Consider the following 11,131-nt stretch of genomic DNA (forward strand, 5'->3'; position numbering starts at 1 on the left):
ATCGCTGCATTGAAAACCCATTGGTGGCCTTCGGCTTTCATCTGCTCTTTGGTCGGGTTGTTGTCTCTTTGACACATTCCCCATTGCCGTTCTCAATTTTAGTCGTCTCACTGGCAACTACCGGTATACCATATTAATTTTTTCTTGTCTGATACTTATGGGTTTATCGAGTTCCAACTGCTTGAAATCAATCTTTAAGATTGCTCTTTTAAGTTATTCAAATATGTTTTGAGACATTGCTTCAGGTAAAGATCAAAAAGGGGGAAATGAAAGATTGTTCAAAATGTGTCCAGCAAATATTGTTATCTTTGTTTCATAGTACGACCGTTTAAGATGCGTTGTAACTTGATAACAAATCACTGCAAAAACCATGTAACAATTTATAAAAGTAAACCATTATAGGTCAATGTACGGCCTTCAACACGGAGCCTTGGCTCGAACCAAACAACAAGCTATAAAGGGCCCTAAAATAACTAGTGTAAAACCATTAAAACGGGAAAACCAACGGTCTAATCTATATAAAAAACGAGAAACGAGAAACACGTATAAATTACAAACGACAACTACTGTACATCAGATTCCCGACTTAGGACAGGTGCAAACTTATGCATATACATTTTTCTATAAATTTTCAATAAGCAGTATTAATGAATAACATACGAATATATTAAAACATATGAAAAGTACAGGTATGAAGAAACACGTACAAATGTTACGCTCGACTGATGAAGAGTTGGCGAAGCTCCACTGTCGAGGTTTGAGCGTAACTGGCGATAGACCGATTTTTTTCTGTCTCCTGTGTCCATATTTCACCCTTCCCATATTTTATTTTCCTCATATTGACCACTTTTGTTTTTGGACACGTGTTGGAAAAAAACTGTAAAATCCAAATGATAAATAGGAAACATGAAATGTCAAAAACAAACGCGAAGAGACAGACTATTCGGTCTATACTGGCGAGTATACGAATTTTCTATCACTGGTACTGTTTATCACTGTAAAGGAATAGAACAATGAGTAACGAAAAATGTTCCGCATCTATAGTGTTTTGGGTCCGGTTATGTCGTTTTTGATTGAGCTATCATGCTAAAGCATGCTTGGGATTGTAACTAACCAAAACTTAACCCTGTCCGAATTATAATAAGTATTGCGGGTTAAGTTTTGATCATTCAGCTGCATATACGATTTAGTTTTTGTATTGAATTCCGGCCAAAGTACATCGGTTTCTTCAGAATTTGGATTTCTGAAATATGAAAGAACATAGAAAATTATTTAAACTTATAATCAGGAAAAAAAAAAAAACAATTCACGAAGAAACAAAGTCAACTCTTGGTTTTTTTTTCTTGTGTCACATGTTACTGTCTGGTCGATACATGCTTTAAATGTTCTTTTATAGACAAGTTAAATGAAAGAATGTGATATTTTTTTCATATTATTCGAGCTGTCACAGACGAAGCAGGAAAATTAGATGTTCCTTTAGCACCTGATGCTTATTCTCGTTGCCAGAGTGTAATCTTTAGTAAAGAATTTAAAAGGTCCCTTATGGTCATATGGCTTCTAAGGAAGTTATGTACTCGGGTATGAAATACTTTTTTTTTTATTTTTTAGATAGATCCGGAAAAGCGCGTCAGACGCATTCAAACAAGCGTAATTTTTCTTCTTATATATCTGCACACACACAAAAAGAATATACTGTATGCGAGTACCCATGGTTTAGATAGTTTTTTTGTGATTCATTTTTACTGTTTGTTTTGTTATTGCAGCACTGTTCTATGTTAGATTGAAGTTATAACTAACCGATAACACGTATGAATATAGGTCACCATAAATCTGTGTTATTTGACAGGAGACTATTGTCGAATGGTTCGAGAAGTCCGTGTTTTTTATGCAAGTGTCTGTTTAACCTTTCATGTAAAGTGAATTAGATTATGGATGCAGTTGTCTCGATTTTTCTTCCGTTTTGGTGTACCTGTGATATTTACTAGCTCACATTTATCATAGCTATGGCCTCTTCGTTGCTGATCGTAGGACAACGTGGACCCATATGCGTGCTTCCTTTTGTGTTCACGGTTTTTGATGGTCATCGATAATAACCTTATACCCGCATTTCTACATTCGGCAATCCTCGGTAGAATCCGCTACTCTCCTTCTATCCTTAGATGAGGGTACGGAATCGGCCGAGTTGAGACGAATGGCATTTCTATAAAGTGGTTATTATTTCACGGAATTGATTGTGTAATAACCATAATTGAAATATTTCAAATAAACAACTTACCCGGTTTTGGCAAAATTTGTCCAATAATCTTTCATACGTAGGGCTAAATCAAACTGATCGGGAGTAACTGGTAGGTGAGCATAGTGTAAATCCTCAATTCCAAATAGGAAAACCACTTCCGATGCATGTCCAGATCCTCTGTACCATCTTGGTCTGGGTGGGCCAAACGGAAGAGGGCTTTTTTCCGTAAACACATACTGATATGTTTTTGAATATGTGTTATTATTCGAGTGCGACTCTAATATAGAAAATGAAGGCGCGATAAAGAATAAATCTGTATACATTTCTAAAACTTGTCGACTTTGTTCATCTATGTTGTCCTTGGCGCTATATTCATTACAAATAGCGTCAGAAACTTTTACGCTATGATGATAATATAATCCAGATAACGAAGGCGCAAAATGTTTACATAAAAACGAAGTTGGAATTCCATTTGTAATGTTAAATTTGTACTTTTCTTGTTCTTTTACTGTTGTTAAGAGATAAAGAGAACCTTCCATATTACAGTTTCCAACTATCATATCGAGAGACCGAAACATAGCAGACTCTGGTGAATTCTTGTCTGACAGAACTTTTGAGGGCAAGTCATTAAACAGTTGACCATCAATAACCGGTGCTAGAGGAATCGCCACTCGTATTGATGTTTCTATGTCCGTAGCTAGTGTATCGAGGGTTTTCATTATATCCATAGCAGTTTTAGATCTCATACAATCCAACATGGCATTATAATTTTTGGTTATTGGATCATAAATACAACCAACAGCATCGCTTAAAGCAACAGATACTAATTTTGCGTCATCAGTCAGAGCAAAGAAAGAATCCGCCACTCCGCTTTCGGCAATGACTCGTTTAAACAATCCCTTGATGCTCGGTATAACTGACAATAGAGACACACTGAAACCTCCAGCTGATTCTCCAAATATTGTAACAGAAGACGGATCACCGGTGTAGTCGGCAATATTTTCTTGAATCCACTGTAGAGCTAAGACTTGATCCCATAAACCAAAATTTCCTCGAGCAGCAGTATCATTGTATGAAAGAAAACCAAATATTCCAAGTCGGTAGTTTATTGTTACTACAACAACGTCTCCTCTAGCAGCTAGCATTGTACCGTTATATAATGTTCCGGATCCAAATTGGTATGCACCGCCGTGTATCCATACCATTACAGAACGTTTAGTATTAGATGATATAGTATTTGGAACATATATGTTCAACTGCAAGCAGTCCTCCGAGTATCCATTATATCTAAACATAGGATTAGGTTCTGGTGCTTGCATGCAAGCTAGGCCAAGACTAGTAGCATTCAGAGTTCCATTCCATTGACCATACGGCTCAGATTTGGCAAATCTTAGTTTTCCAACAGGTGGTTTGGCATACGGTATATTATAAAATTTGTATACAGATGTTGTATAATCAGGTGTCGGTTCTTTTGTGCCATTTATATTACCAAGTCGTGTTTTAATTGTAACTGGTATACAGGAAATCTCGACGGAATAGAAATATATTAGACAAGCTAAACCCAGCAATTGTCTTGCCTGTAAAGAAAAAAATATCATGCAAATAAATGAATCAAAATTGGTACCGTAAATGTTGCTATTATGTTTTGGATCTTATACATCCTCGGCTTACGAATATTTGGCTTAGAGAATCGCTAATCCAAAAAAAACCCGGACGCTTGAAATTACGAAAGTGTTTTTTTCTTTTCTTTAAAGTATTTGCTTATGGAAGGCGAACATAAACGGAAAGTCTTTGGAATAGTGTATGGCAAAACAAGTTGATGAAATTATTTGTTTTGAGGTAAGAAAGATTTTGTTTACCTCAAATGATATGTTAAAGTACTAATAAGCATTTATCTTTATCAATTCATCATATTGGATCAGTATATTTAGAATCATATTGTGGCCTTTGCAAGTGAAGATTTAGACATAACATAAAAAGGCGGACATAATAAAATGAACGTCTAAGAAAGAAACGAGCGAAAACTTACTCAAAGATGCAAGCGTTTCAAAAGATTTTACTCATTGTCGGTCCGGTTTCTTTAGAACTATTGCATAACAGTGAGTAGAACACAAACAATATTAAACAAAATGTATTTCTTATTACTATTTTATTATTCTCATAAACTCATCATATGTACCTTGCTTAAAAGTTTGCACGTCAGACACGCGTTTTGTCAACAACAAAAAAAGTTATGTCACACAAACACGAATTTCAGCCTGTTTTAAATTTTTGACTTATTATATTATTTGAATTGTCTTATAATTCTATATGTGGTAGTTCATAATTTTACTTACCATTATTATGCATATAAACAAAGATCAAATGTAGTCTGTGAAATGTTTACTATGTTATCAATTGTCTAGTTGTACATATGATTAGGAGATAAAACTTTATCGCCGGGTTAATTAACTGGTTTATCTGTTAATAAGTAGGACTATCAGACGAGAAAATGTGTATCCGTATTCCTTTGCGATAAAAAGTGGCACATTTTAGACTACAGTCGAAGTAATGAATCAACCATTATTCGAAGTGATGGAAATGGAAGAGAGAAAAAAAAACCACTTCGGCGCCTCCATTTAAACTTAGCACAATTAAAATAAACGCAATAAACATGATAAATTCGACATTAAATTACATGAATATTCGTATACCTGTATTTAATTGTAAAGACAGTTTGTTTTTATTTTAAGTTGGGAATATAAATTTGACATGAGAAAGAAAAACACATGATGAGTGATTGGTGCATCAATCGACGATACTCGGGTGAATTCGGTATTCTTCTCCTAGATTGTTCTTTCCAGCTTCGGGTTCATCTTTATATCCTTTTTGTTTTGTTTTATTTGTTCTTATTTAAGTTTCCAAATATTTTGGCGTGCATTACTGATAAGATACTATTTGTCGAAATGTGCTTCTGGTGTAGCAAAACTGGTACCTTTAATGTGAAGGTTAATGTTTAAGGAATATTTTAATGTTACTGTTTATTTTGTTATTTGAATTTAACGATGCGTTGCGGTTAACCACTTGTATCAAATGATAAATAATCATTAATATAAGTCCTTATAATTATTAAATTTCAAGGACTATTTAATGTTTCTTCGTAAATGTTGTTATAATGTTTTGGGTATTATACAACCTTGGCTTTTGAGTATTTGGCTTTGAACATTATTGATGAAGGTTAATCCGGAAAGGCACCTCTGAGTCTCTGACGCATGAAATTTAGAAAGTATTGTTTAAAGTTTTGTCTCGCTTTAAGAAATCAAAAAGCTAGTTATAGTTTGTGATTATGTCTCGTTTATGGCGAACCACTCCTGGTAGATCAATGATATTTGGTATGCAGTTGTATAAGTATTGGCACATCTTATTTCCATGGAGATTATTTTGCCCCTCCCCCTCAGTCATAGTCTATTGACTTTGAAATTTTGCTTAGTGTTCATGTATAAGTTTTTGATTATGTCAGTATATAGGGAACTATTAGTGGAAAGTTAATGATATTTGGTATGCAGTTGTAAAAACATTGACATATCCCATTTCAATGGAGATTATTTTGCCCCGCCCCCTCAGACATATTCTATTGACTTTGAAACTTTTGCTTAGTTTTCATGTATTAATAAGTTTGTGATTAGGTCGGTTTATGGGGAACCATTAGTGGTAGGTCAATGATAATTGGTATGAAGGTGTATTAGCATTGGCACACCTCATTACCATGGAGATTATTTGACCCCCTCAGTTATGGTTTATTGACTTTGAAATTTTGCTTAGTTTACATGCATAAGTTTGTGTTTATGTTTGTTTAAAGGGAACTACTTATGATAAGTCAATGGTATTTGATATTTAGATGTATTGCCATAGCACATCTCATTTCCATGGAGATTGTTTAGCCATGTACCTTCAGGCATGGTTCATTGGCTTTGAATATTTGCAAATCTTACATGTTAAAGTGTTGCTATTTTAATTTCAACATTTGCATTATCGAAATAACCAAAAAGCGAGCCATATCTCTATGATAACAGTTTAATTTTAGTGAAAACATAAAAAAAGGAAATTATTTTGTTTTCATTTACGTAATATATATAAGTTAATAAACTCATCAAAGGTACCAGTCTTAGAATTTTCAAACATCAGAGGCGCGTTTCGTCTATAATAGACTCTTTAGTGACGCTCAAATAAAAAAAAAGTAGAATGTAACACAAACACTGTTTCACCCTGTTTCATTTTTTACGTAATAAATGATTAAAATTTTTTACGTAATAAATGATTTAATTCGATGTGTTGGTATGTTATAATTTTACTAAGTAATACCATTATTATACATATAAACAAATATCAAATGTAGTCTGTGAAATGTTTACAATTGTTATCAATTGTATAGTTGTATATACATGATATATGAGTAGGAGATAAACTTTATCGTCGGGTTAATTAATTGGTTTGTCTGTTAATAAATAGGACTATCAGACGAATATATGTGTATCCGTATTCTGTTATGATAAAAAAGGACCAAATTTAGACAAAAGAGGGACGAAAGATACCAAAGGGACAGACAAACTCATAAATCGAAAATAAACTGACAACACCATGGCTAAAAATGAAAAAGACAAACAGACAAACAATAGTATCTGACACAACATAACACAAAACTAAAGAATAAACAACACAAACCACATCAAAAACTAGGGGTGATCTCAGGTGCTCCGGAAGGGTAAGAGATCCTGCTCCACATGTGACACCCGTCGTATTGCTTATGTGATAACAAATCCGGTAAATAGTATAATTCGGTAGGTCAAAGGGAAGGGGCTTGTAGTTACGACATCAGGAAAATACCCGATATCAATTGTGAAACGGTTATTCCATAACGGTCAACCAACTCGTGATGGTGTCCGTAAAATTTACGAAGGGATGATTTCAACTTCACCATTTGGAACTCTTGGTTTAATAGCTTCCTTCTGAGCAGCAACCCTCTATCAAGAAAATCGTGATAGGAAATGCAAGTACGGGAATATCGTTTCAATTGGGAGATATATACCCTGTATTCAGGTGCTGCTGAAATGTTGCTACTTAGGAATGGAAAGTTCACAATTGGAAAGCTGAAATCATCTCTTTTGTCGTAAAATTTTGTTTTCAACCGACCCTCATTGTCAATTTCTAGATGTAAGTCAAGATATGAGGCCGACTTAACTATATCTGTAGTATCCTTTATCTCTAGTTCGATGGGATAGATTTGTTCCACATAGTCACCAACTTTTGAATTATTTAGTGAAATAACATCATCTATATAGCGGAAAGTAAAGTTAAAGGATATTGCTAACTTCTTATCTTTCTTCGTAAGAAGTTCCTGCATGAAGTAAGCCTCATAATGATAAAGAAACAACTCGGCAAGTAGAGGGGCACACTTTGTTACCAATGGAATGCCGACAGTCTGTTGAAAAACACGTCCTCCAAACATAACAAATATGTTGTCAATCAAGAAATCAAGCATCTTGATAATATCAGATTCAGAGATTTTTTTGTTTGAATCAGAGCGATCCTTTACAAAGTAGGATTTATCCCTCACTAAGACACGATACTTGTATCTTCGTTGGCCATTCTTTTTCATGAAGCAAAGCAATATCAACTCTTTCAATTTGTCTTTTAGTTTGGAATGTGGAATACTTGTGTAAAGAGTAGAAAATCAAATGTTTTGATACTATTACAAGACGAAAGAGAGTTAGATTGTATGTACTCTAAAAGATCTTTGAAATTTTTAATTTTCCACATCTGATTCACGCCACCTCTAGAATAGTCAGTTTCACAATAACTTTGAGGCCTGTCTTTGATTGCTGATAAAATAGATGTTAGTTATTTAGAAAGAGGTTTCGTGGAGCACTTGGAAGACCCAGCAATATACCTTTGTTTGTAAGGACACTTATGTAGTTTAGGTATCCACACATTGATGGAAGATCCAGTTCTTCATCTTTGGTTGAAATTCCAAGAACATAGAACAGACCTATGATTATCCAGGATTTCCTCTTTGGTACGCGTCGTGAGGGTATATGTTGAGTTTCCAAATGAATTGTAAATACCTTATTCGTTTATCAAGCAGTTAATGTAATGAGTTTTACACACAAAAGCGATGTTGTTTGGGGTTTTATCTGCGGGGCAACAACATATTTGTCATGGAGGTGGGATAGGTGTTTTGCAACATTTGGGTCTTTAAAGATTGACGTAGCATGGGCATTGATAGACCCATTCAGTTTCTTAATTCTGATTTGTATCAACGACCCCACTGCCTTAATCCATTCGGAAAGAGTGTCTACGTCTTCCTTCTCGTCCTTAGTCCATTGCCTGGCATTATCCTCTGAATCGATAAAAATTTTAGAATTGTATTTCCAATTGATAGATTTAGGCTCACGATATTTCGGACCTTTCGATAACACTTTCCGTAGAGAAGTGTTATTAAAAATGTTGAGGTCACCCGTAATAACGTGGCCAACCGGATTATATGTGAATTGGGAACTAACACAAGTGCAATAAGGAGGTTTAGACTTGAAGTCGTCAATATCGAGATCCTGCAAAACGTGTTTGTAATTGAAAATTTTAGTTACAATAGGTTTGGCATAGATATAAGAAATGATTGGTACAGAATTGTCTTTGAAATAAAGTGGTATTTTCGAAATAATGTTTGATGAAGGATATTGGCTCAGTTGACGCCATCAAGACCTTTGTTGGTAAAGGAAAGATTAAGGAAAGATATTTGTTCTTTTTCATCTTTGCCAATGCGGACTGGCTTGAAAAGTCTGACTTGCAATATCCGAAATTATAGCTGTAATTTTGTATTGGTTTGAATTAGGGTTTGTTCCAGTAGATTCCAAACATAAATTGAGAATGAAGTAATGAATAAAGGTAAAAAATGTGACAACAGTCTAAGACAGGCAACAACCATCATTCGAAGTGATAGGAGTGGAAAATAAACAAATCACCGCCATTGAAACTTAGAACCCGCAAAAAAACCCCATAAATTCGATATTACGTTACAAAAAAATCGTGTTCCTGTATTAGATTGAAAAAGACAGTTTGTTTTTATTTAAGTTAGGAAGATATGTTTGTCCTGAGGAAAACAATGCTTTCAACAAATGATGAGTGATTAGTGCATCAATCGACGATACTTGAGTGAATTCTTTACTCATCCCCTAGATGAATGAACGGAATCTGTTTAGATGAGTTGTTGATGTGTACCATACTTGCTCTCTTTCATTATTTGTGATTATGATTCCAGTTATTCAATCGCTGCAAAGCAAATGCTTCACGTAAAGGACAATAGTTATATTGAACGGTTGTAAGTTTTCATTCAACTTGATGTGTAAAGTAATGAGTAAAAAAGTTATGTTTTTAGTTTGATAGGACATGAATGAACAACACAATTTTAGTATAAAATATGAACGAAAAATAGAAAGAAAATCATAATGGCTTATAAAAAAAATTAACGATAATAAATTGGGATCAATGAACATACGGGTATAGTTATGGATATCAAATTTTCTTTTTGTGAAGTTTGGAATTCATGTTCAAATGTACATCATCTGTATCATGCATAGCTGTGGATATTTTTACTGATGAGATATAATTGTAGAAGAGGGTCGAAAGATACCAGAGGGACAGTCAAACTCTGTGGATCTGGTGTAGTAAGACTGGAACCCGTAATGTGAAAGTAAATGTGAATGATTTTTTGTTGTTGTTGTTTATTTTGTGAAATGAATTTAACGATACGTAGCGGTTATAATCAATGAAGTTCTTGGACTATTAAATTTTTCCTTTGTGCATATTTGATGACATTTTATGTCTGCTCAGGAGTGCTGACTACTATACTGGAGATACTATTAGGTCCAAGTACACAGTTATCGTCCTTTGGTTTTCGTTGTCTACGAATATAGTCCCTATTGTAAACAGTGTATAATTTGCATGTTTTATTTGATACACTTTCCAAATTTATTTCTTGATATTAAATGCATGAAATATTAAGCAGGGGGATGTAATTACATGTTAAGAAAATTTGGGTGCTGAATCTTTATGTTAAGTAGTGATTTAGTCCAGCGTAAAAAGGTCAAATTTTATCACGTCTGAAGCTGTCAAACTGAATTTTACACCCCCTTAACACAGAATTGTCAATATTGTGAGTTAGAGCTGGTAGAAGTTTCTATAATTTTGATATTATTTGTCTCACTAGTAGTACACTACACTGTAAAAATCTTTTTAAGAAAGAGCAGGTGTGATTTTTTTAATTTGAATTTATTGTCTAAAAGAAATGCACTACGAAGTAACTGTGTTCTCGGGCCTGCCCTCATCAAAGTCTTTTTTTTCGTGCAACGTTAATGACAGAAATAAATTTCACGTTTTTTTCGTGCGCGCATCCCTTTTGACACTCTTTAAGCTGATGATAACTGAGGAGTTCCGGAAACAATCTAGATTAGATGTTCAAAAAGGGCTGCAACATCTTGTATGAAATATGGGTTTAGCTATGCGATACAGGGTATGCGATACAAGGTAATTGACAAAGACTTGAGAAAAGAACATTTATTAGAAATACAACATTTTGTATTTAAAACTAAATATATGATTAAAAACAAAAAACAAGACACAACGATAAAATGTTAAGTAATGAAATGACATCTCATTTTCCATGCTGCCTTTAGATAATTACTTAGTTTTATAGTCGTCAGAGTGTTATTGACAGTTTTTCAACAATTGGTATAGTTTAAACATATTTGTCCAAGAATAATGGTATTTTGGTAAATAATGTGAACTTACATGTCTGTACACAAAACAAACTTCAACAAAATTGTATTCGTCCTCAACAATGTTTTAAAACAGCAAAGACAT

At 34.1% G+C, this 11,131-nt stretch overlaps 1 protein-coding gene across 2 annotated transcripts; it reads right to left on the reverse strand.

Annotated features, from left to right (window-relative positions):
- Window positions 1–1,074: 1,074 nt before the first annotated feature.
- LOC143044440 (carboxylesterase 1E-like) lies at window positions 1,075–6,637 on the reverse strand. 2 transcript variants are annotated; one of them, XM_076216459.1, is made up of 3 exons: window positions 6,578–6,637; window positions 2,276–3,813; window positions 1,075–1,243 (listed from the first exon to the last, which is right to left on the reverse strand). In XM_076216459.1, the coding sequence occupies exons 1-3, from the start codon at window positions 6,578–6,580 to the stop codon at window positions 1,087–1,089; spliced, it is 1,698 nt and encodes a 565-aa protein (XP_076072574.1). In that variant the 5' UTR covers window positions 6,581–6,637; the 3' UTR covers window positions 1,075–1,086. The 2 variants fall into 2 exon arrangements, with proteins under 2 accessions (XP_076072574.1, XP_076072572.1); XM_076216457.1 differs by lacking the exon at window positions 6,578–6,637 and adding an exon at window positions 4,573–4,689.
- Between the last annotated feature and the right edge of the window lie 4,494 nt (window positions 6,638–11,131).

This window comes from Mytilus galloprovincialis, chromosome 9 (assembly GCF_965363235.1).
Source record: "Mytilus galloprovincialis chromosome 9, xbMytGall1.hap1.1, whole genome shotgun sequence".
NCBI classification, from domain to species: domain Eukaryota; kingdom Metazoa; phylum Mollusca; class Bivalvia; order Mytilida; family Mytilidae; genus Mytilus; species Mytilus galloprovincialis.